The 27544-nt window shown below is 42.1% G+C and overlaps 1 protein-coding gene across 1 annotated transcript in view; it reads right to left on the bottom strand.

The window, feature by feature from the left end:
- The window catches only part of tmem170b (transmembrane protein 170B), a 60411-nt gene extending 34338 nt beyond the window's left edge, over positions 1-26073 (bottom strand). The window contains exon 1 of the mRNA XM_063069378.1: positions 25801-26073. Within this exon, the coding sequence (XP_062925448.1) occupies positions 25801-25951 (151 nt within the window). The 5' untranslated portion in view covers positions 25952-26073. The remainder of the gene's footprint in view (positions 1-25800) is intronic.
- Positions 26074-27544: the final 1471 nt, after the last annotated feature.

The following is a 27544-nucleotide window of genomic DNA, read 5'->3' as shown; positions in this document are numbered from 1 at the left end:
GATCACTGTTCCCTAAGGGTTCCTTAACCTTAAGCTCTCATCACCTTCGGATCATTGCACAACACCCAAACCAGCACAGACAATCCCCTAGTGGGCTCAACAACAAGCTGTTCTAAAAAGCCATCCCTTAGACTTCCTACAAAATCTCTCGAGGTCCAGTGCTGACCTGGTTTTCCCAATCCACTTTCCATGTTAAAGTTCCCAATGATTATCATGACCTTGCTTTTCTAACGCCTGCTGTAATTTGTAATCCACATCCCAGCTGCTGTTTGGAGGCCTGTATACAACTGCCATTAGGGTCTTTTTACCCTTGCCATTTCTTAACTCAACCCATACAGACTCTACACCTTCCAATCCAATGTCATCTCTTTCTAATGATTTAATATTATTTCTTCAACACGGAGCCACACCATCCCCTATGCCGACTAACCTGTTTTTCCGATACACTGTATATTCTTGTCCATGTTCCTAAAGCCCTAACCTGACCTCCTAACTCCCACCCTTATCCCCAAAAATATTCTTACACACGTAAAAAAAAATACAGTTAATTAAAAAACAACTAAATCTGAGCTGTGATTCAGAAATCAAGCTTGGCACCATCTTGGATTCCAATCACCATCCAAAGGTCCCTACCATCTCAAAGCTACCATTGGGCAGCAAGTAGAGGCCTGTAGTCCTGTACCATCAGGGTAAAGAATAGCTACTTCTCTTCAACTGTTCGCTTCCTGAACCAATGTGCACAACCCTATTCAATAGGTCCTTTTAATATCAGAGAAATGTACACAATATTTTTCTCTGCAGACATTCATGAAAAACCGTGTGCCCCAAAGCCTGAGTAACAGTTAAAACATTAGAACCCCAAATCTGCCCCTCCCCCACGCACAAGCAGCAAAGCAACGACCCTCCCCCACCCACTTCCACAGAAAAGCATTAGTACCATCAACCATTCAGTAACAAAGCCTCCAATAAAGACCATGATTCGCTGTACAATAAAAACTAATCATTCACCAGACAACTTGGCATACCAGAGGCTCTCCCTCTTCATTACCTTAGTATGACAACACTGGCCATTTTGCACAAGAATGGACTTTTTTTTTAAATTCTAATTAGTATTTTGTGTATAATTTGTTTAATTTACTGCTCTGTGCAAAGATCTTAGATATATCTATCTATAGTGCCCAAGACTTTTGAACAGTACTCAAGTAATGTTATGTATTGCACTGTACTGCTGCCATAAAAACAAAGATTTTGTGACATACGGGTAATGATAAAACACGATTCCAATATGGATCTCTATTGTGGATTGACAGTGGGAATGGGCAGGGAGAGGGGAGGGAGCAGGAAGTACCAGAGAGGCATTCTGTAATGATCACTAAACCAGTTGTTTGGAATCAAATGACCCTGCCTAGTGTCTCAGGGCTGGGTGTACCTGCACCCACGCCCACGCCACCCCACCCCGGCACCTGCCCCGCAACCCCTCCCATGGCGCTCCACCATTGCAAATTATAACATCCTTTGCCCCTGCCAGATTTACAAACTCACTCTCCGGTCTATGTTGACAAACACAATACTTTGCCTTACAAACACTTAGTACAGTGTTTCTTTTGTGAAGGTTGTGTATCTAATGCTGTGTGCCTATGATGCTGCTTCAAATCAGTTTTGATTCCACCTGTGCAAACATGTAATTGCACATACGGCAAATTCAGCTTTGATTTTGGTTATAATAATCTTGAGAAACTACAGTTACTCCCCTCTTAACATAGAAGATGATGAGTGGACCAGAGAGTGTTTAAAGTCATCAAGAATATGGACAGAAAGGGTCAAGAGAAACAGTTCTCAGTGGTTGAGTGGTCAACGATAGAACACAATTAACAAAAACAAAGGTGTGGTTCTCCGAGAACTAGGAAGTGCGTAAGCTCAGGTGTTGGTAGTGGTAAATCTAAAGACAGTGCTCAAAAAAATTAAACCAGGTAATTGTCTGAAAATGAAAAATACATATATACACAAGCAGGAAGTTGGGAAAGGATAGGTGGAAGGGGTAAAGGGCTGAAGAAGGGGTATAATAGGAGAGGAAAAACCGTAAGAGGTGAAGGATGGGTGAGAAGCGGTCCATTTCTCATTCTGGCTACCCTCACTGCTTCTGTTTATTCCCCTTCATGGATGCTGCCCAGCTTGCTGAGCTCTTCCAGAATTTTGTTTCTGTTGCTTTACATGAATACCTACAGAAATTAGGATAGTCAGACCACGATTTTGGATATTGTGATACAAAGGTTGCAACTTCAATGCTGAAAATATGTTTGAAAGTTAGCTCCAACTAATCAGACTAAAAGCATGGGAAATAGTGTGATAGTGGACCGAACATCGACAGAAACAAATCAAATGGCATTGTCTGGCATACAACAGGAATTCTGCAGATGCTGGAAATTCAAGCAACACACATCAAAGTTTCTGGTGAACGCAGCAGGCCAGGCAGCATCTATAGGAAGCGGTACAGTTGACGTTTCAGGCAGAGACCCTTCGTCAGGACTAACTGAAGGAAGAGTTAGTAAGAGATTTGAAAGTGGGAGGGGGAGGGGGAGATCCAAAATGATAGGAGAAGACAGGAGGAGGAGGGATGGAGCCAAGAGCTGGACAGGTGATTGGCAAAAGGGATACGAGAGGATCATGGGACAGGAGGTCCGGAAAGAAAGACGGGGCAGGGGGGAACCCAGAGGATGGGCAAGGGGTATATTCAGAGGGACAGAGGAAGAAAAAGGAGAGTGAGAGAAAGAATGTGTGTATAAAAATAAATAACGGATGGAGTACGAGGGGGAGGTGAGGCATTAGCGGAAGTTAGAGAAGTCGATGTTCATGCCATCAGGTTGGAGGCTACCCAGACGGAATATAAGGTGTTGTTCCTCCAACCTGAGTGTGGCTTCATCTTTACAGTAGAGGAGGCCGTGGATAGATACGTCAGAATGGGAATGGGATGTGGAATTGAAATGTGTGGCCACTGGGAGATCCTGCTTTCTCTGGTGGACCGAGCGTAGGTGTTCAGCAAAGCGGTCTCCCAGTCTGCGTCGGGTCTCGCCAATATATAGAAGCATGATTGCTCCTCAGCTCGAAGCAAATCACAAGGGACTGCTATGCACAATTCACATTAGTGAACAAAAATCAAGAGTGCAAACCTTAAGTGCAGTGAACAAAGTACAAGTGGCCCAAAGATGCCAAGAGAAACCCAGAAAGAAATGAGACCAGACACAAAGCAGAACCCTAAAAGAATCCTTCAGATCCAGGAAAACGAAGTTAAAACCCCAAGAATTTGCATATAGTTGAAACAAGCAGAACAGGCCATTATAAACAAATTAAATAATTACTCCTTGGAAGCAGAATGGTAAGAACAATAACAGACACTATGACTTCAGGCAATTTTTTGTTTTTAAGATGATGGATACGGATGGAAAATCATTTTAGGAGAGTCCAAAATAAACTACTGAGAAGCTTGGGCATACTGTGTTGTCGACTCCATTTCCTTCCACATTTGCAACAAGTTCAACAGTACAACACAATGGCAAATGACATTTAATGTAGGCAAGTGTGGGATTATTCACCATGGCCCCATAACATTGAAAAGGGAGATTTATTTATTTAGAGAATCAGCATGGCAACAGGCCCATCTGACTCAATGAGTCCACACAGCCCAATTACATCCATTTGACCAATTAACCTACATCTCTGAAATGCGGGAGGATTCTGGAGCACCCAGAAGTGGAAACTGCAAAATGGTTGCGGTCAAACAGTGATGGGAATTGAACCCAGGTCACTGGCAGTACGCTAACCGCTACACTATTGTACAGCCCTAAAATATAATGGTAAGAACCAACTATGGAGGGGCAGCAAGATTTGGCGAGCTCGGTAGACCTAAGAGGGGTGATTGATAAGTTTGTGGCCTAAGGTAGAAGGAGTCAATTTTAGAAAACCTAGTACATTTATTTTTCAGCATAGTCCCCTCCTACATTTACACACTTAGTCCAGTGGTCGTGGAGCATACAGAGACCTTCTTTGTCGAAGTCGGCATCTTGGACCTCCAGAAAGTGGTCCACAGTAGGGGTGACTGATAAGCTCGTGGCCTACAGTAGAAGGAGATGAGTTATTAACTTCAAACTTTCTACATAATCACTCAAAGAGTTGAACTGCATGTGCATGTAGTGGGGGCTGTATAACTCCACTTTCTGGAGGTCCAAGACGCTGACTTCTACAAGGAAGGGATCCGTAAGCTCCATGACTGCTGGACTAAGTGTGTAAATGTACGAGGGGCCTATGTTGAAAAATAAATGTGCTAGGTTTTCTAAAATTGACTCCTTCTATCTTAGGCTACAAACTTATCAATCACCCCTTGTACAATTAAAAGCTAGTGAATCTGTACAAGATTGGTCAATGGCAAGCTTCCTGCTTTTGTCAGAGTCAAAAAGGAAAAAACGAGGCTGGAATGACACGATCATGCAACACCTTCCATAATTTCATGTTTCAGTGCTTTAGGGTCAATGGAATATAAAAAAAGAGATCACACTTCAAAAGTAATGTGGGAAATGCAATATCTAATTTGTCCACAGGAAGCAACAATGAGTTAGCAAATACAATCTATTTTTAAAGTTGGGTGATAGCTAAACACTGACCAAACACATCAGCAAAAATACCATGTTTTTCTTTCTTTGAACAGTTGCAGCCATCCATGGAGGAGGATAGTTGCAACTTACAGTCAGAAGTTGGAGCCTCTGGTAAAGCAGTATTCTCACTACTGAACTGGGCTATTATGTGGCTAACCCCTCACACTCTGCTATAGATTCACATGAGAGTGCCAAGGGCTTGCAGCTTTATTGGGTCAGAAGCAGACATTTAGGGAGGGAGAAATATCAAAAAGCATAATTTGAATAGTAACAAATAGAAAATAACGTAGTAATATCTATTAAGATACAGCACAGGATAGACCCTTTGAGCCGCACCACTCAGCAATCCCTGATTTAATCCCAGCCTAATCGTGGGAGAATTTACAATGACCAATCAACCTACCAACCAGTACATCTTTGGACTCTGGGAGGAAACTGGAACACCCAGAGGAAACCCACGAGGTCACAGGGAGAACATACATACTCCTTACAGGCAACAGCAGGAACTGAACCCAGGACACCTGTACAGTAAAATGTTATGCTAACGCTACACTGTGCATGCAATTTCAGAGTTCAAAAATATCAGAGAAACCACAAAACAGATGTGGAACTCACTGTAAACTACTCCAGTTGAGAATATTCCTATAATGGTGGAAATGAAAGCACAATCAGAATCAGGTTTATTATCACTGACGTATGGTATGAAATTTGTTGTTTCGTGGGAGCACTATAGTGCAAGACATAAAAGTTATAAATTACCAGATAAATACATAATGCAAAAGACAAATAATGAGGCTGTGTCATGGATCATTCAGACACCTGACATCAGAGGGGATTAAGCTGTTCTTAAAATATTGTGTGAGAGTCTTCAGGCTCTTGTACTTCATCCTTGAAGATAATTATGCAAAGATGGCATTTTCCAGATGTTGACAGTGTTTAATGATGGATGCTGCCTTCTTTAGGCACCTATTCTTGAAGATATCCTTGATGGCAAGGAAGGTTGTGTCCAAATGGAACTGGCTGCGTATACAACCCTCTACAACTTCTTTTTGATCCTATGTTTTGCAGACTCCATACCAGGTTGTGATGCTCTTCATAGTACATCTGTAAAAATGATCAGATTTCAAATCTCTCCAAATACCCAACAAAGCAGAGCTGCAGGTGTGCTGGGTCACAGTTTAAGGATAAAGGGGAAGCCTTTTAGGACCGAGATGAGGAAAAACTTCTTCACACAGAGAGTGGTGAATCTGTGGAATTCTCTGCCACAGGAAACAGTTGAGGCCAGTTCATTGGCTATATTTAAGACGGTTAGATATGGCCCTTGTGGCTAAAGGGATCGGGAATATGGAGAGAAGGCAGGTACAGGGTTCTGAGTTGGATGACCAGCCATGATCATACTGAATGGTGGTGCAGCTTCGAAGAGCCGAATGGCCTATTCCTGCACCTATTTTCAATGTTTCTTTGAGATTCATTAATGTGTTGGGCCCAGGGAACTTGAAGCCATTCACATTTCCACAGCCATCAATGATGGCTGGTGTATGTTCTGACTTCTGTTTCCTGAAGACCACAATCAACTCCCTGCTCTTGCTGATACGGAGTGGGAGGTTGGTGTTGCAACACCATTTAACCAGCTGATCTATCTGACTCCTTGTCAGCATCTAAGATTCTGCCTACAACAGTGATGTTTAAGCTCTGAAGTGACTCCAAGTTCCTCAGAGGCAGGTTCTTGAATTAATTTCCCAAAACTCCTTTCCTCCTTGTTTCTCAAAACCAACTCCCATCCCCATATCTCCGTATCAAAGAGTGTTCATTAGTACTCCTGTGAGGCACCTTAGAAAAATTCCCATGCCAAAAGGTTCATGTAAATGCCAAGTGTTAAAATGGTTTTGAATATCCAGAAAACCAAAAGGAACCTTATTGGTGATTTTTGTCCAAGATCAGTGATATTGGGCAGGATCTTGCTGAGTTAGCTCAAACTCTAAAACATCAACAGTTCCCAAGTTAGGTGCAAAGACCAAAGCTCACTGGTCATCTGTAACAAGATCTGTGTAACCACTGAGCTACTGTCAATGTACTGCAGAGATATCACCCCTGAAATGCTGCTGACAGCCATAGACAGGAGGCAAAGCTGGGAAGGAGCTTCCAATGTTTAAGTTTCTCAGACATTTAAAAACCTAAAATTAAAGCAAGATTTAAACAGAGATCTGGAGCTGCAACTTGATGACCTTCAGCTAATTAAGGAAAGTGAGAAGGTAATTGATAATACCTATAGAGAGATAGTTAACAGCACCTCTGTGACAGTCCCCCTCAGAAGTCGATATCTAAAACAATATGTTGGATAGGTTGACCTGACAGAGGGAAGGCCACAGCGAACGGGACTCTGGCCCTCTGCCCAGTGCCATGATCAAGACAGCAAGGAGAAATGCAGTAGTTATAGGGGATTCCATAGTGAGAGGAACAGACAAGCGATTCTGCGAGACGGACAAGGATACCCGGATGGTGTGTTGCCTCCCTGGTGCCAGGGTACGGGATGTCTCAGATCAGGTCCAGAGTATTCTGAGGAGAGAGGGCAGGCAGCCAGAAGTCTTGGTACATCTTGGTACCAATGACGTAGACAGAAAAAGAGAGGAGGTCCTGAAGGAAGATTACTGGGAGCTAGGAAGAAAATTGAAAAGCCGGACCTCCAGAGTAATAATCTCAGGATTACTACCTAAACCACGTGCTAATGAAGGTAAGAATAGCAGAATTAAGCAGATGAATGTGTGGCTAAGTAACTGGTGCAGGGGGCAGAGCTTCAAATTCTTGGATCATTGGGATCTATTTTGGGGGAGGTACGACTTATACAAAAATGATGGGTTACACCTGAACTCAAAGGGTACTAATATCCTGGCGGTTGTTTAAAATAGCTGTTAGGGAGGGTTTAAACTAAGCTGGCAGGGAGAAGGAAACCAGGATGTTAGGGTCGAGGAAGAGGAAAATAGAAATAAGTCAAAGATACCGTGCAGGAAAGATGGCAAGAAGGACAGGCAGGTGAATAGACAGGATAATTTACTGTGCAATAGAAATATAGCAAAATTAGTAACAGATACTGATCGAAACAAACTGTACTTAAATGCACGCATTAGAAATAAAGTGGATGACCTTGTTGTACAGCTACGGGTTAAAAGATATGACATTGTGGCCATCACTGAGTCATGGCTAAATGATGGATGTGATTGGGAGCTGAATGTCCAAGGATACACAGTGTATAGAAAAGATAGAAAGGTAGGAGGTGGCGTGGACCTGATGGTAAGCAACGATATCAAATCACTAGAAAGAAGGGACATAGGATCAGAAGAGGTAGAATCCTTATGGGTTGAGTTAAGAAATGGCAAGGGTAAAAAGACACGAATAGCAGTTATATACAGGCCTCCAAACAGCAGCTGGGATGTGGACTACAAGTTTCAGCTGGAAATAGAAAAAACGTGTCAGAAGGAAAATATCAAGATAATTATGAGGGATTTTAATATGAAAGTGAATTGGGAAAGTCAGGAAGGTAATGGATCTCAGGAGAGAGAGTTTGTAAAATGCCTATGGGATGGCTTTTTGTAGAAGATTGTCCATAAGCCCACCAGGGGATCAGCTGTTTTGGACTGGGTCCTGTGTAATGAACCTGAGGCGATTAGGGAGCTGGCGGTAATGGAACCCCTTGGAAGTAGTGATCATAATATGATTGAGTTCAGTTTCAAATTTGCAAAGAAGCTGGTATCAAGTGTATCGATATTTCAGTGGAACAAAGGAAATTACAGTGGTATGAGAGAGGAACTGGCCCAAGTCGATTGGAAAAGTAAGCTAGATGGAGGGCCGGTAGAGCAGAATTGGATGAAATTCCTACAAGAAATAAGTGTAGGAAAAATATATTCCAAGAAAAAAGAAAATCATGAATGGAAAAATGGCACAAATGTGGCTAACAAGAGAGGTTAAGGCTAAAATAAAAGCAAAAGAGACAGCATATAAGGAAGCAAAAATTAGTGGGAAAACGGAGGACTGGACAACTTTTAAAAATTTACAGAAGGACCTAAGAAAGTGATTAGGAAAGATGAATCATGAAAGGAAGTTTGCAATTAACATAAAAAAAGGATACTAAGAGTTTTTTTTTAATATATGAAGAGTAAAAGAGTGACACATGTAGATATAGGTCCAATTGAAAATGATGCTGGAGAAATTATAATGGGTAACAAAGAGATGGCAGAGGAACTAAATGAGTATTTTGCATCAGTCTTCACAGTGGAAGACATTAGCAACATACCTGATAACCAGGGGTCTCAGGGAATAGAATTAGGTACAGTCAAGATTACTAGAGAGAAAGTGCTTGGGAAGCTAAATGGATTAAAAATAGATAAGTCTCCCAGACCGGATGAGGTGCACTCACGGGTTCTGAAGGTGGCGGCTTTGGAGATTGTGGAGGCATTGGAAATGATCTTCCCGGAATCAGACTCTGGCATGCTTCCGGAAGACTAGAAAGTCACAAATGTAGTTCCGCTGTTTAAGAAAGGAGGGAGGCAGCAAAAAGCAAGTTACAGACCTATTAATCTGACATTGGTAGTTGGGAAGTTATTGGAGTCGATCCTCAAGGACGAGGTTATGAAATACCGAGGTACATGACAAGACAGGCCCAAGCCAGTATGGTTTCATGAAGGGAAGATCCTGCCTCACCAACCTATTGGAATTTTTTGAGGTAATCTCAAATAAGATTGACAAGGGAGAGGCTGTGGATGTTGTGTATTTGGATTTTAAAAAGGCCTTTGATAAGGTGCCACATAAGAGGCTGCTTAATGAGATGAGAGCCCATGGAATTACAGGATTGGTTGCCGGTTACTAGTGGTGTTCCGCAGGGGTCGGTGTTGGGGCCGCTTCTTTTTACAATGTATATCAATGATTTAGATTATGGATTAATTGGTTTTGTGGCCAAGTTTGCCGATGACACCAAGATAGGTGGAGGAGCAGGAAGTGTTGAAGAAACAGAAGGGTTGCAGAGAGACTTGGTCAGTTTAGGAGAGTGGGCAAAGAAATGGCAGGTGAGATACAATGTTGAGAAATGTACAGTTGTACATTTTGGAAGAAGAAATAATTGGGCAGATTATTATTTAGATGGGGAGAAAATTCAAAAATCGGAAGTGCAAAGGGACTCAGGAGCCCTCGTGCAGGATACCCTAAAGTTTCACCACCAGGCTGGATCAGCAGTAAGTAAAGCGAACACTATGTTGGCATTCATTTCAAGAGGAATAGTGTATAAGAGTAAGGAGGTGTTGATGAGGCTCTATGGGGCACTAGTGAGACCTCATTTGAAATACTGTGTGCAGTTTTTGGCATCCTATCTTAGACAGGATGTTCTGATGTTGGAGAGAGTTCAGAGGAGATTCACGAGGATGATTCCTGGAATGCAGAGACTAACATGTGAGGGTGCTTGTTGGCTCTTGGACTGTATTCATTAGAGTATAGAAGAACGAGAGAGGATCTCATAGAAACATTTCTAATGTTGAAAGAGTTGAACACAGTAGATGCGGAAAGGCTGTTTCCCACCTACGTTCGTGACACTTCTCACGCTCTGAATCTTTTCAATGATTTTAAGTTCCCTGGCCCCCACCGCTTTATTTTCACCATGGATGTTCAGTCCCTATATACCTCCATCCCCCACTAGGAAGTTTTCAAAGCTCTCCACTTCTTTTTGGATTCCCCTCTACCACCACTCTTCTCTGTCTAATGGAATTAGTCCTTACTCTTAACAATTTCTCCTTTGGCTCCTCCCACTTCCTACAAACTAAAGGTGTAGCCATGGGCACCCGTATGGGTCCCAGCTATGCCTGTCTTTTCGTTGGCTTTGTGCACAATCCATGTTTCAAGCCTATACTGGTATCTGTCTCCCTCTCTCCTTCGCTACATTGACGACTGCATTGGCGCTGCTTCCTGCATGCACGCTGAGCTCGTTGACTTCATTAACTTTGCCTCCAACTTTCACCCTGCCCTCAAGTTTACCTGGTCCATTTCCAACATCTCCCTCCCCTTTCTTGATCTTTCTGTCTCTATCTCTGGAGACAGCTTATCTACTGATGTCTACAATAAGCCTACGGACTCTCACAGCTACCTGGACTATTCCTCTTCCTACCCCGTCTCTTGCAAAAATGCCATCCCCTTCTCGCAATTCCTCCGTCTCTGCTGCGTCTGCTTTCAGATGAGACTATTCATTCCAGGACGAAGGAGATATCTTCCTTTTTTAAAGAAAGAGGCTTCCCTTCTTCCACCATCAACTCTGCTCTCAAATGCATCTCTCCCATTTCACGCACATCTGCTCTCACCCCATCCTTCCGCCACCCCACTAGGAATAGGGTTCCCCTTGTCCTAACCTACCACCCCACCAGCCTCTGGGTCTAACATATAATTCTCCATAACTTCCTCCACCTGCAACGGGATCCCACCATCAAGCACATCTTCCCCCCCCCCCCCGCTTTCCGCAGGGATTGCTCCCTACGCAACTCCCTGGTCCATTCGTCCCCCCCATCCCTCCCCACTGATCTCCCTCCTGGCATTTATCCTTGTAAGTGGAACAAGTGCTACACATGCCCTTACACTTCCTCCCTCACCACCATTCAGGGCCCCAGACAGTCCTTGCAGGTGAGGCGACACTTCACCTGTGAGTCGGCTGGGGTGATATACTGCGTCTGGTGCGGTCTTCTATATATTGGCGAGACCCAACGCAGGCTGGGAGACCGTTTCGCTGAACATCTATGCTCTGTCCGCCAAAGAAAGCAGGATCTCCCAGTGGCCACACATTTTAATTCCACGTCCCATTCCCATTCTGATATGTCTATCCATGGCCTCCTCTGCTGTCAAGATGAAGCCACACTCAGGTTGGAGGAACACTACCTTATATTCCGTCCGGGTAGCCTCCAACCTGATGGCATGAATATTGGCTTCTCTAACTTCCGTTAATGCCCCTCCACCTCTTCACACCCCATCCCTTATTTTATATATTTTTCATTTTTCCCCCTTTTTCTCTCTCTCTCTTTTTTTCTCCCTCTGTCCCTCTCACTACAACTCCTTACCTACTCTCCCCCCTCTAGGCTCCCCTCCCCCCTTCTCTTTCTCCCCAGACTTCCCATCCCATGATCCTCTCCCTTCTCTAGCTCTTAGATCTACGCCTCCCCTCCTGTCTTCTCCTATCATTTCAGATCTCCCCCTTCCCACTTTCAAATCTCTTACTATCTCTTCTTTCAGTTAGTCCTGACGAAGGGTATTGGCCCGAAACGTCGACTGTACCTCTTCCTGTAGACACTGCCTGACCTGCTGCGTTCACCAGCATTTTTTGAGTGTGTTGCTTGAAGAGAATCCTGGCTATTTCTTTTTTTACTAGTTTTTGTTCTTTAAGAGTTGTCCGAAATAGCCAGCTGCTCCGATTAACCGACAGTCCAATGAACTGGATCCCACTATAAAAGGAAACGTCAAATCTATTCCTCAGAGCAGATCACATCAAGAATTTGAGTCTACTGTCAATGGATTTGTCCAAATGTTAATCAGGACACCACAGTCCATTTTGATATCACAACTCAAGAGGATATGCTGTTCTGGATATTAATGACATGCAGATGAATTTAAAGTAACAGCACACAATGAATTGTGCTTTTCTGCACTCCAATAACTAGATCCTACTTTCCTTCTGCTAAAGATGATTTACTAGGTCTACCAGCATTAGGCCACTTCAAATAATCAGGAGCAAATCCCTTACTGTGACTACTTAAATCTTTTAGCTGTTAGATTAGGAAAATATTTGCATATTCTCTCATGAATTGAGCGGTGTTGAGATTTTCTTTGGACATGTGTAATCCCCACATTATAAATTATAAAAAGATTGTCACTTTCCAATTGAATGTTTTTATTTCAAAAGCTGTCTTGCACTTTTCAGAACATAAGCAAATAAAACGCAGCAGTACAATTTCCAAAGCAAGGTACACCATACAAAACCCTGAGATTCACTGTAGTTACTGTGAATGCCAGTAAAATAATGAAAGACCACACACAAGACAGACAACCAACCAATGTGCAAAAGACAACAGACTGCAACTACAAAAAGAAAACAATAAATAAGTAATAAATAGAGTACATGAAATGAACAGTCCTTGAAAGCGAGTCCATATAGCTGTTGGGGTGAATGAAGTTATCCCCTCTGGTTCAAGAGCCTGATGGCTGAGGAGTACTAAGCATTCCTGAACCTGGTGGTGTGGGACCTGATGCTCCTGTACCACCTTCTTGATAAGAGAAGAGTGAGAAGAGAGCACGGCCTGGATGGTAGGCAGCCTGTGATGATGGATGCTACTTTCCTGCTACAGTGCTCCATTGTGAAGTGCTGATCAGTAATATTACAATCATAGAACAAAAACAAAACTTGTGTATCCTTCCTACAAGAGGAAGGAGCCTCAGAATAGATTCTCTTCCAATGTGTGGAACAACTACTCTGGATCCCCAAAGAACCATGCCAGTTGGGCAACTATCATGGCTTCTGCATTTTAAATGCCAGTAAGTTTAATCAGAATGCATAAATTTAGAAACCTATTAAAAAGAAGCTTTGATGTCATACCTGTACATGTACTAATAGCTCAGATTTCTTCTTTACTCTTTTTCATTTGCATTGGTAATACTATTTGTGACAGGTTTCCTATCTGCATTTGTTGCTGGTGAAAGATAATTTTCAAGGCAAAGGTGGTTCAATACCTAGAAAAAGATAATTCATTCAAACAGAGGGAGATTATCTGTTCTCATTAAAACAGGCAGTACAAGTTTCTACAGTACAAATAAAGGAAGCCCTTAGAGGGCGAGTCTGAGATGTTAATGGAAGATGGAGAAATAGCTGAGATTTCTACGACAATAAAATAATCATGGGCCCAAAAAGGGATAGAGGAACTCAGACAAAACTACTACTATATAACGTAGTTAATAAGCAAAGTAATGTGGCTGAAGACCAACTAGTCCCCTGCACCTGATGCCTAAGGGAGTGGCTGCAGACACTGTGGAGCTTTTGTATGTGCCCAGTTGTGACACCACTACTTAAGATGAGATTGACACTAAAAACAGGAAAGGATAAGAGAATTAGTCCAGTATCTGTTGTTGGGAAAAAAATTGCTGGGAATTAAAGAGGAAATAGCAGGACATTTATTAAACCATTAGAAAAATAATCAGTTTTATTGAAGGAAATTCACATTTGACAAGATTGCTCCAAGAATGTAACAAACAGAATGGCAGGCGGTGACTAGTGGGGTACCGCAAGGCTCAGTGCTGGGACCCCAGTTGTTTACAATATATATTAATGACTTGGATGAGGGAATTAAATGCAGCATCTCCAAGTTTGTGGATGACACGAAGCTGGGTGGCAGTGTTAGCTGTGAGGAGGATGCTAAGAGGATGCAGGGTGACTTGGATAGGTTGGGTGAGTGGGCAAATTCATGGCAGATGCAATTTAATGTGGGTAAATGTGAAGTTATCCACTTTGGTGACAAAAATAGGAAAACAGATTATTATCTGAATGGTGGCCGATTAGGAAAAGGGGAGGTGCAACGAGACCTGGGTGTCATTATACACCAGTCATTGAAAGTGGGCATTCAGGTACAGCAGGCGGTGAAAAAGGCGAATGGTATGCTGGCATTTATAGCGAGAGGATTCGAGTACAGGAGCAGGGAGGTACTACTGCAGTTGTACAAGGCCTTGGTGAGACCACACCTGGAGTATTGTGTGCAGTTTTGGTCCCCTAATCTGAGGAAAGACATCCTTGCCATAGAGGGAGTACAAAGAAGGTTCACCAGATTGATTCCTGGGATGGCAGGACTTTCATATGAAGAAAGACTGGATGAACTGGGCTTGTACTCATTGGAATTTAGAAGATTGAGGGGGGGAATCTGATTGAAACGTATAAAATCCTAAAGGGATTGGACAGGCTAGATGCAGGAAGATTGTTCCCGATGTTGGGGAAGTCCAGAACGAGGGGCCACAGTTTGAGGATAGAGGGAAAGCCTTTTAGGACCGAGATTAGGAAAAACTTCTTCACACACAGGGTGGTGAATCTGTGGAATTCTCTGCCACAGGGAACAGTTGAGGCCAGTTCATTGGCTATATTTAAGAGGGAGTTAGATATGGCCCTTGTGGCTACGGGGGTCAGGGGGTATGGAGGGAAGGCTGGGACGGGGTTCTGAGTTGGATGATCAGCCATGATCATAATAAATGGTGGTGCAGGCTCGAAGGGCCAAATGGCCTACTCCTGCACCTATTTTCCTATTTTCTATGTAAACAGGGCAGATAAAGTGAACCATAAATTTAGTGTACTTGCCACAAAACGTTGCTGCATTTGGGTATAGGTTTGGGGTAATGTGGACATGGATGGGGAGCAACTAACAAACAGATTCAGGATAAATGGTTAGTCCTGACGAAGGGTCTCGGCCTGAAACGTCGACTGCGCCTCTTCCTATAGATGCTGCTTGGCCTGCTGCGTTCACCAGCAACTTTGATGTATGTTGCTTGAATTTCCAGCATCTGCAGAATTCCTGTTGTTCAGGATAAATGGGTCATTTTTATAGTAGCAAATTAGTAACTAAGGAGGTACTGCCAGGATCAATGTTGGGACAACAACAGTTTATAGTCTTCCAAGATGACTTGGAAAAAGGAACCAAGTGTACTGTAGATAAACTTACTGGTCATATCAAGATAGGAAAGCTAGGAGACACAACCTATGTGAAAGGGGATATTGATAGGTTACGTAAATGGTAAAGTCTGCAAATAGACTTTGATGAGGGAAGATTAAAAGAAGAAAGATCCACTTTTAAAAGAACTATGTGGAAACAGTTGAATGGAGCAAATCTACAAACATTGTGGTAAAAAAGAGTTGAAAGAAAGAGGTTGGGGTGCTGGTCCAGCAAATAATTACTGATGCAAATGGGATGTTTGCCTCTACTGCAAGTACTGAAGAGTATAAACATAAGGAAGATTTGGTGTAATTTTCAGGGCACTACAAAACCGCACCTGAGGTACTGCACACAGTTTCAGTCTCCACATTCAAGGATTTGTCTGCAACAGAGAAGGTTCACAGGATTGATTTCCCGAGAACGTATTGGCATGTAGTGAGGCTATGCAGGTTAGGCCCATACTAATTTGGAGTTTGGAAGCACGAGAGGTGATCTTGTTTAAACAAATGATTCTGGGGATGGATCCCAAAAAGTTGTTCCCCCTAATGGGGATATCTAGAACTAGGAGACAACTTCAGAATAAAAGGCCACCAATTCATTTAAGACCAATGGAGGAACTTCATTATTCAAACATTTGAACTTTTTGTATTTTCTAACACAGAAAGCTATAGAGGCAAAAAAGAAATAAATCAGGGAATACATTCAAGGCAGAGACATTTAAATCTCAGAGCAAGGCAGGTGCAGTAGGGAGTGAGAGAGATGTTGAATCCACAAATGGAACACCCATAGCCTTACCGATGGAAGAACTGGCTCAAGAGGTTACTGTACTCCAGATTTTTTTTCTTTTAAAAGAAAGATATAGCCTTAACTCTAATATTGCCAAAAATGCATCACCTTTATATTTTCCTTCCACTCCAGATTGAACCACAAGAGGGTAGGATCAAACCTTAAAGCAGAGTGTGACTGGAAGTACTGTCTATATATAACAGTGGTGGGGGAAAAAAAATCACACCTACACACAATTGCCTCACACAGAAGTGCACCAACTGTGAATACCAAATCCTCTCTGCATCTGCATTCTCATTTATTTGGATTCACCAAAAGAAATAGTCTGCAGGGGCTTATATGGTAAAATTTCACCATATATGTGGTTCCAATGCGCTCATTCCACAGGCAATTGTCAAATCCTTGTCAGATTCCATTATTGATTTTGAAAGAGATTTTGAAACAAAACAAGCCATTCAACTCCATTCTCCTCAGTTCAAGGGAAAAAGAGAGAAAAATCACATACCAATACCAAGCTGAACCAACACTGGTCAATGACAACAACTTCACGGATCATTACCAACAAGCTGAAAATTTAGCAGCAACTGGTCCAGTTCTCAGAGGTCAGCTTTCTGATGCTTTGTCTAATTCCATGTTCAACCAGAAACTCTTGAAGGGGTCCTAGCAGTGCTTGAAGATTTTGTGAAATGTCCATAGTCATCGAGATGTTCATTAAGTCCATCAAGCTGGTCAGACAAGTTGTCCTCAACTGTTTTGACAGGTCCCTCAACTAGTGCAGACTTTCAATGTACATTCAAATTGGACCTCTTTAGAGATACAAGTCTCTTCTCAACTTCGTTCCCACGAAATTCTGTACCTTTCGCTTTGTCTTGGTAGACACCAAGCTAGAGCTAGGTAACATACAGAAAGATTAATTAATATTTTTCCTCACTCTCTGCAAATCTCTTGAAATAGAGGTTTGTTAGAAACATAGAAAACCTACAGCACAATACAGGCCCTTCAGCCCACAAAGTTGTGCCGAACATGCCCCTACCTTAGAAATTACTAGGGTTACTCATAGCCCTCTATTTTCTAAGCTCCATGTACCTATCCAAAAGTCTCTTAAAATACCCTATTGTATCTGCCTCCACCACCATTACTGGCAGCCCATTCCATGCACTCACCACTCTCTGCGTAAAAAGCTTACCCCTGACATCTCCTCTGTACCTACTCCCCAGCACCTTAAACCTGTGCTCTCTTGTGGCAGCCATTTTAGCCCTGGGAAAAGCCTCTGACTATCCACATGATCTATGGTTCTCATCATCTAATACACCTCTATCAGGTCACCTCTCATCTTCTGTCACCCCAAGGAGAAAAAGCAGAGTTCACTCAACCTGCTTTCATAAGGCATGCTCTCCAATCCAGGCAACATCCTTGTGAATCTCCTCTGCACCCTTTCTATGGTTTCCACATCCTTCCTGTAGTGAGGCGACCAGAAATGAGCACAGTACTCCGAGTGGGGACTGACCAGGGTCCCATATTGTTGCAAAATTACCTGTTGTTGAGGAACACCAGGTGAGCACTCCTCTGAAGTGCACAACATATCAAGTGTTGTGAAAACAAGTATCCTACCTAGCTGGACTAACTAATCAGAGGTAAAAGGCATACCTTTACATGTCTATTGATTGATATCTTCTAACATTCAACAAACCTGAAGATGCTACCCGTCTTCATTTTAGGAAAAAAGAACAACACAAGTGGAAATATCAACTGATTTAATGATATTGCCTACGTCTCATTTTCCTAAATGATTCAGTTCTTTTTGAACAACTTGGGCATAGCATTCATTTTGACATGAATTATACTATCCACACATTAAATGCTACCATGTTAAATCAGAACGGTCAATCTTAAAGGCTCAAAGAATTCCTGAAGCCCAGAATTCACATTTCTACAGGCAATAAGTCAGTCAGGTAAGGTTTAAAAAAAAACTGCTGGAGGAACTCAACAAATCAAATGCTGTCTGTCACGGGAAAGAAATCAGTAATGTTGCAGGTGACTGGTGTAAAGAGGAGAGGGGGAATAGCAAGACAGATCAGCGGATGATAGGTGGACCTGGGAAGGGGCAGGGATGATGGGCAGAAAGAGCCAGGCTGTGGAAGGAGAGGGAAGAGTTAGAAGATAGGTGGAACACAACAAGGGATAAAACTGGGCAGATGAAGCCAAGTTTGGTGGTGCGTTAAGGGTAGGGTGAAGACGGAGATAGAGGCTGGAGGGTGCTAGCAGGGACACAAAAAGCTACAAACTGATAAAGAATGTGAAAATGGAAACCACTTAAGGGAGTTTTTAAAAAAAATATATAATCTGTCTTGTTAATCTTATGATTGTTTTGGCATTCCCAGTTGGCACTGTTGAAAGGCAATTTTGCTGGCAAAGCAAAATGGACCCTCAGGCTTCACTCTTTCAAATTGCAGGTTTCTTGTAGCATGATTGAAGGGAGAATGTGATTTTGAGTTTATATTTCCTCCAAAATTTTCTTCAGCTGGGATTTTCCCTTGTTGCAGACTCTATAATTTCCACCTTAACTTCCTTTGACTGACCCCAGCTACATCATATACCACCCAGGTGATACTTCTACTTAGAATGCCATTGAACTTTGGTAGATCATATTTATTGATTTTTATTCCATGCATTTTCCTCTTTCCAAGTTCTTAAGAAGTACTCATGAAAGGCCATTCAGCCCATCATTCGGGTGCCCATACCAAAGGAGTAATGGTGTTTCATACAACGTACTCATCTTTTGACTATAAATCCACAAGTTCTTCAAATACTTCCCCAATTCCTTTCCAAAGTTATGCTTGAAAGTTAGGAACCCATTTCCTATTTGAGTAGCATATTCTACATTTCAGCAACTCAGTGATAAATATTCTCTACATTCCTATAGATCTTTTGTGTTTTTTCAGCTATTATTTTCCACTTGAGATAACAGTTATTCTTTACTTCACTTTTCCAACCTGTCTTCCTCACTGAGCTCCTTAATGTTTGGCAACATCCGGGTAAATTTTCCCTCTACCTTTTTTTTGTAAGGTCCCATTATCTTTCCATGTTGTCAAGTGCAAAGAATTGTCCACCATACTGAAGCATAGACCTAACCTACAAGTTGTGCAACTTCTCTACTTCACTTTCATATACTATGTAACCAAGTACAAAATCAAAGACTGGTTTTACAGTCACTCTGGTTCCAAAATCTCCCTGCTACTCAACAATTGTGCTATTCGTGGTATATGGCCTTTCTCCAATAGTCTACCTGGAAGTCCATCACTTCCCACTTCCCTGCACTAAATGACATTTGCCATTCTTCCACTTTGTTACCTTGTCTCAATCACACAAAAGTCTGCCACTATCCTCAACTATTTTGATGTTGATTTCATACATACAGGCCAAAAGCTTTCATAATAGAAGATGGCAAAGCAGCAAATAGGGTGAATTTATCAAATGAGGGAGAAGATATTTTAAGAAGTTTATAATGCTACTCCCTCCTCCCAAGCCTAGATCATTTCTATTTTTAAAAATTCAAATGATATCCTAAAACTGAGCATTCAACATTCCAGATGCAACACAACCATCCATTACCACCACCCGCTTCCCATCACCAGCCCTAACCCATGTTTATACTGTCAACCCTCAAGTCCATGGCTTGTATCAGCTCAACATGATACAAGCTTTCCATATTCCTTTCATATGCCCATTCACAACATTTATAACATCTAATCAATCTTCCTTCAATCATCTTAGTCAAACTTGTCTGGCCTTTACCAAATCCATTCTGACTGTCCTTGATAAACAATAAAGATCACAATAGCACAAGCTAAAATTGACCAAATTTTTTTGCTCTAATTGTGTTCTTTCTTGGAAAGTGTTTTTTTTTCTTGTGAATACTGCTTATATGTGCAAGTGATGCTGCTGCAACCAAGTTTTTCATTGCACCTCTGCATACATGTACTTGTGCATATGACAATAAACAAGACTTTGATTTTTATCTATTGTTACCCATTAAATTCAAAAATTAGTTCCAACAATGAAACAAAACATTCTGCAACTCTCACTTTATTCTGAAAATAGTGAAATGGTGCATTCACAAAATGCTCCTGGACCCAATTACAATCTACAAATCACAGATCAAAAATGCTTATTCATTTTAGTGTCAGACTCTACCATTCACTAACTTCAAGAATTACTAAACCCAATGAGGTTACAATGCTTTCTAATAAAAAAAAGTCATTCCCTTAACATCTTTCCCCATCTAATTTGATTAATCCCACCTATTTGCTTCTCTGTCATTGCCCATTAAAATAGGTTTGTTCTAGCAATAGGGCTTTTATTCACAAGACTCCATCAACATCCTTGCGCAATGACTGTATTGATGCTCCTGTAATATGTACTGTGAATAGTGCGAATTAAAAAGTGTAATTAATATTAATTTGTCCAAGCCTAAAAGTACAGCAACATCTGGCCCTCACCTACCAAGTTTAGGTCTACAGTGAAAGCAGTTCATGAACGAAGGAAAGGGGGCATTGGGAGACAAAGGGGTACGAATCCCTGCTGCTTTGAAAACAAAAAAACAAGTTACATTAGAAAAAAAAAGTCCCAAAGAGCAAAGACAAAATGCTGGAGAACTCAGCGGGTCAGGCAGCACCTATGGAAATAGATTTCCATAAAAATAAATTACCATAAATGCTGCCTGACCTGCTGAGTTCCTTCAGCATTGTGTGTTTTGCCTTGGATTTCCAATATCTGCAGATTTTCACGTTTGTGCCCAAAGACCAAAATTTGACAGCAAAGCGTATTCCTTGCACTGATCAATGAGGAAGATCATTTAAGAACTGCAATAATTTAGGGATTAAATTTCAGATCTTGAGGCAGGGTCACCAATGGGAGAGGGTGGTGGGCAGTGGAAAGGCTTGGCTACAATTTGAAAGCAACACTGATCATTTTGAAAATCAAAGTGTGGCTAACAGGTGCGAGAGCAAGGACAAATAGAAAAGAGTTTCCCCAAGATTGCAAGTTCACAAAAGGTACAAGGGAGACGAGATAGGTAAAATAATGGAGATGAGAGCTAACAAGGAGCAGAGCAGGAGGCAAGAATGAAATACACCAGCCTTCATGATGGCACAGATGTGTGGTCCTAAACTCATCGATTCAGTGAGTTGTAATATAGCATTCTTACCCGAGCAAATGTAATCATCTGTTTCAGTTTCAGGCAGTTGCCAGGGAATGGAATCAAGATTACACTGGTGACCAAACTAATGGCAACCCTCTTCCAAGTAATTACTTGGAGGAAATTTTGGCTCACCCAGTACTGAACATTAAACAAGTAAACTGGGCAACACACATAAAATGCTGGAGGAACTCAGCAGGCCAGCCAGCATCTATGCAAAAAAGAGTACAGTTGATGTTTCAGGCCAAGATCCTTCAGCAGGGCAATCAGCCAAGAATATCTTGGAAGACAGAGAGGGTTTGAGTGCCGAGTGTCCTATCATACTCGTCTATCATTTATGGACATTATAGGGGCCAAGTGAGGTAGTGGAGGTGGTGGAACTGTACATAGTCATGTATTTGGAAACTCACACTACATATATCCCTAATGGACACCAGAGGTAAAACACACAAAAGGCTGGAGGAACTCAGCAGGCCAGACAGCATCTATGCAAAAGAGTATTGTTGACGTTTCCAGCTGAGAAAAAAACTGAGGAGTAATTTGTGTGTATTTTAAACCTACTCCTCAGCACGTTTTCCTCCAGTACTGTCGAAGAGTCTCAGCCCAAAAAGTCAACAATACTCTTTTCCAAAGATGCTGCCTAGCCTGCTGAGTTCCTCCAGCATTTTGTGTGTTTTTGCTTGGATTTCCAGCAAATGCAGATTTCTCGTTTGTGATTGGACACCAGAGATGACTATTTAGGGGTAGCATGCTGCACCCAAATCAATTGACTATGCTCAAGTAGTAAAAACTTCAACCTGGCCAAGTCTCCCCAAATGGACAAGAACACTCAAATGATGTGACGGCAGTGATGTCTCAATGGCATTAAAAGCTGCAGCCACGTTGCAAAAGGATAAGAGTAAACCTTTGTCACTGTCCTATTGGAAACCTGATCAGGTTTAGCAGTTAAATCCAAGTACTCTTGTTTATTTAAAAGGGAACTGCACAATAACTTCATTTAGTGCCATAAAGAAGGACCATCTTCTTTATGGCACTAAATTTAGTGTCATCTTCATAAGTTTTCAGATGACTCTGCCATAGTTGGATGCATCAGCAAGGGAGATGAGGTTGAGTACTGGGCTACGGTAGGAAACTTTGTCACATGGTGTAAGCAGAATTATCTGCAGCTTAATGTGAAAAAGACTAAGGAGCTGGTGGTAGACCTAAGGAGAGCTAAGGCACTAGTGACCCCTGTTTCCATCCAGGGGGTCAGTGTGGACATGGTGGAGGATTACAAGTACCTGGGGATACGAATTGACAATAAACTGGACTGGTTAAAGAACACTGAGGCTGTCTACAAGAAGGGTCAGAGCCATCTCTATTTCCTGAGGAGACTGAGGTCCTTTAACATCTGCCGGACAATGCTGAGGATGTTCTACGAGTCTGTGGTGGCCAGTGCTATCATGTTTGCTGTTGTGTGCTAGGGCAGCAGGCTGAGGGTAGCAGACACCAACAGAATCAACAAACTTATTCGTAAGGCCAGTGATGTTGTGGGGATGGAACTGGACTCTCTCATGGTGGTGTCTGAAAAGAGGATGCTGTCTAAGTTGCATACCATCTTGGTCAATGTCTCCCATCCACTACATAATGCACTGGGTGGGCACAGGAGTACATTCAGCCAGAGACTCATTCCTCCGAGATGTAGCACAGAGCGTCATAGGAAGTCATTCCTGCCTGTGGCCATCAAACTTTCCAACTCCTCCCTTGGAGGGTCAGACACCCTGAGCCGATAGGCTGGTCCTGGACTTATTTCATAATTTACTGGCATAATTTACATATTACTATTTAACTATTTATGGTTCTATTACTGTTCATTATTTATGGTACAACAGTATGGTGCAATATAGCTGCAGATAATATACAGTACTTCCCTGTAACGAAAATCCATTTCCCCCTGGGATCAATAAAGTATGACTATGACTAAAACATATCATTTGCCTTTTTTGATCCACAACCACAGTAATCTTCAGAGCATGGGTGTTATGATACAAGTCACTGAGACTGAAATCTTAATTTAACTTTTTCTCCAGAGCTATCAGAGTTCACAAATGCTCCAGGTCTCTCCACACTGTCACTAGAAAACACATCATGCCAGGCTCAAGTACAATTTCTGCCAAGCAGTAACAAGTCTCTTAAGTGACCTCTTGTATATTAAAAATAAACTCTGGACTTCACAAGCTACCTTGTTATGGCCCTTGCACCTCATTCTTTACTTGCACTCTCACTCTAATTGTATACTCTGCAATGCTATTGCTTTTCCATCTGTATAACCTCAATTTACTTATGTTTTGAAATCATCTGTATGGATTACATACAAAACAAGTTTTCACTGTATTTCAGTGCTCATGACAATAATAAACCTATTCCAGTTGAATAACTGTGAAACCAAGCTTTGAAACTCATTCTTCCATGCAACTCAAAAGCACAATTCAAAATTTTAAAAAATGGGACACTCATTTTAACTATTTACAAATAAGAGTGAAGGAACCTGCAGAAGACTTCAACCCAGCCACGCTCTGGGCATAAAGTACAACCATATTAAAAAGCAAACCAGTGAGACAAAAATCAATAATACCCTTGCTTTTGATGCCCAAATCTAACAGGAAGTTGTCAAGAGGACTGGGAACAAGCTTTATTGTTCAAAGTATGATGCTGTGCTGGTCCTTTCCAGGCATTGTAGAGTTGAACAAGGTCAACATTCATCAACTGAAATCCTGCAAGATGAAGCCAGTGCAGCACTAATCCGCTTTAAAATTCAGACTTCGTAGCACCATTAGAAAATACACTCAATACAGATCTATAGATGATAAAATTATTTCAACCTGTACGTTCTAATTGTGTGGAAAACAGAGCTCTTCCTCGCCGTAGTAAAAGCAATTCCCTCTGATCACATCCACTCTGATGGTGTGGGATGTAAACCTAGACCAAGTACAGGCCACCTTGTTATGGTATTTGCAATAGCAAAGAGATTGTACCAAGATATAGTAAACTGTGCAAGAATTTGGTAGCCAGGCATGACACTACAGAACACTGGAATGCAAGCAGTTTTGAAGCCTCCACAATAACACTATTAATGCTGCAGGAAATCACAAGGACAGATGGGGGTGGGGGGTTAAGAGGTATAGGGGAGGGAAACTCCACAGCTCAAGGACTAGACAGCAAAAAATATGACCACCAATGGTTTCACATAACATACTCTAGCTCTGTGCATCAGTGCTGGCCAATAAAACATACCAACTTGCTAGATGGTTTTGCCATATGTCAGTTTTAAAAGAAACATTACATCCCACTTATAGCAAGGAAATATTTACCAAAGAAATATGATTTTAATTGCTGGATAAGACACATACTCTGCTTTACAACCTACTGTTTTATCAAATAGCTAAACCATTTAAAGTAACAGAAGACCACTCAGCCCATTAAGTACATACCAACTCCAAGTTATCCCATTCTATTGGAAATGTCTCTGCAGCCCATTTGCGCTCATGCAGCATATAAACAGGTGTCAAGATCAAATGGCCAAAGGGGCTGCCTGTCCCACATTTATGAACTACTCTGAAACTGCATCTTCATTCTCGTTTGATTGCACACAAGGCAACACCAAATTCCATTTTTCTTTCCAACAGGATAATTAAATTCAAAACTTGCAATGAAAGTTGCTTAAAACACCATTTTAATTATTCTAGATAAATTTTAAAAATATACATGGTTCCAACTCAAAAGCACTTTGTATACTGTACAAGTAGTTACTAAATGGTATTTAGTAATCCGACTGCCAGTGGTGTTACTATCATCTAAACCGAGACATAGAGCGATTCCTCGAGCAGGTTGGTAGTTTGATGTATAATTCACGATGCAGTTTCTTATTTCCTCAGCACTTACACGGCTAGTAATGTAATTAACTCTTTATTCAGCATAATTCATAAAATAAGAAATATATAAAAAGGAAGTTTTGAAATATGCACGTTCTCTTTTCCTCTACAGATCAAATAAATTATGCAATTTCGTCCCGTCAGCTGATGGAGAACAAAATTGTGCAAATGCTCTCAAATTTTCTCAACTATAAAAGAGTGGCTTTAACCCGGTTCCAGGAGGAGCCCTGGCCTTTAAATCGATAGCGCTGGGCTTCAATGCGTCAGAATGGTTAGTTTCACCCCGAGGAGCTGAAACCCAGCGCGTCCATTGGCTGGATTGGGTCGCCGCAGCGGGCGACTCGGGTTGGATGTGGAGCCGATACCCCCTCAGAGGGAATGGGTGGATAGATAGGGAGACTCTGCTCTTGGAATGGAATAGATGGATAAGGAGCCGCCGGGAGGGGATGTATGGGTAGATAGGTTGTCTTGTGTCTAACTGCTCCCCAGCACAAACCCAGTCACCGCCTCGCCATCCTCTCCCTCCTTCCCCTACATCCACCCCCACCGCTCTCTACCTGTGAAATGCCGCAGGGTACCATGCGCCCACAGGCTCAGCACTTGCTGCACTGTCAAGTTGATGGAATAGTCGCCGGCTGCCATGGCTGAACGGCCCGCTCGCTGCTGCTGCTGCTGCTGGGGCCCACTCTTACTCGAGGCGGCCGGCATTGGGATGCAGGGACTCGGAAAGGGGGGACGGCCAGGACAGCAGAAATGGACGAGCACACCGTTCACGACAATTCCCGCTCGCCCACTCGCAGATTACACAAGCGCTGCAAAGTCACATCAGACCGCCCGCCACCAACACCACTCACACTCTGCCGCTCCAACACCGAAAAGCACGCCTTTAAGAGAAGGCAGGCGCATTTAAAGGGATTCTCTCTCTCTCTCTCTCTGGGAAAAATATCTGACTGCCACAGTGTTTCTCTTAAAGGGCTTTGTTTCAGAAATAAACAAAACTGCAGATACTGGAAATCTGAAAGAGAAAAAAGCCGGTAGGTCAGGAAGCATCTGGGTGAGAGGAAAGAAAAGGTTTCAGGTTGATGATTTAGATTAGATTTTGAATTAGATAAATTTTTTGTCATTTTTGCCAGTGTATTAATGAAATTCCTAGCTGGAGTGAAGCTCACAGAATAAACAGTATACAGGGTCATAATAAATATAGTAATGTATCATGGTTTCTTAGTGAATGATGTCTTGGTTTGCCTTTTCCTCTTCTGGCTGTTTCCATCAGACAAGAAGTACAGAAGCATGAAGTCCCACACTTTGTGAATAGGAACAACTACTTTCCTGGGAACATCAGCTTCTTCATTCAACTTGTACAACCCTAATTCTACCTCAGCAATAGAACACCAAGGACCACTTCTTGCATTACTGCCGACTTGTCTCTGAATGTGGTTTTGTTTCCACTAACGTCTTGTTTTGCACTGTCTTTTTCTGAACTGTCTTGTCTTATTGATGTTCTGGGTACCACATGTAAAAAATGCTGGTGAACTTAGCAGGCCGGGCAGCATCTATAGGAAAAGGTGCAGTCGACGTTTCGGGTTGAGACCCTTCGTTAGGACTGTTCTGGGTGTTGTCTGAATCTACATACCCGTGATGCTACAGCAAGAATTGTTTTCATCATATCTGTATATTGCTGTACTTGTGCATATGACAATAAACTTCTCTTGTTGTGACTTGACTTGACCTGGCCAAGTAAAGTGGTGCTGGATTTCAGGGACATCTACTCTCATTAATGCCTGGGGTGTCAGAAGTTCCTGCCTCCAAAGCAACAGCTGAATCTACCTTCTTCAGATCACCATTTACCCATCCATCCCACTGCAGTTTTTCTAGTTTCCTGATGCAAGACTGTGGATTTCTAGATATTCGTGGGTGCCATACAGGTGATTGGCAATCTAATATTCAGAATCAAGCAGAGGAATGATCTGAACAGTTAACATGGTGATGTGATTGCAGGGATAGTATTTGACCCAAGAAGCAATAATTTTGGAGTGACAAGAGGTTTTGAAAAGGGTTTTAAATGGGGAACAGAGAGTGAGCTCCTGGGTGGTTTTCCTCATGAACAAGTTAATGGGGAACTTGGTACACCAAAAATCTTGCAACAAAATTTCAGGCAGGACACTTGCATTCAGCAATTATAGATAACTTTACAGATAACCTTAAGCAAACCTTGGGGATTGGGAGATGCAACTTGAGTTATTTCAACTTGAGTAATGTCAACCACATTAAAGGAAGCCTGGGTGACTTTGCTGAAATACA

This window comes from Mobula hypostoma, chromosome 17 (genome assembly GCF_963921235.1).
Source record: "Mobula hypostoma chromosome 17, sMobHyp1.1, whole genome shotgun sequence".
Classification (NCBI taxonomy): Eukaryota; Metazoa; Chordata; class Chondrichthyes; order Myliobatiformes; family Myliobatidae; genus Mobula; species Mobula hypostoma.
This window is presented reverse-complemented; position numbering and strand designations above follow the sequence as displayed.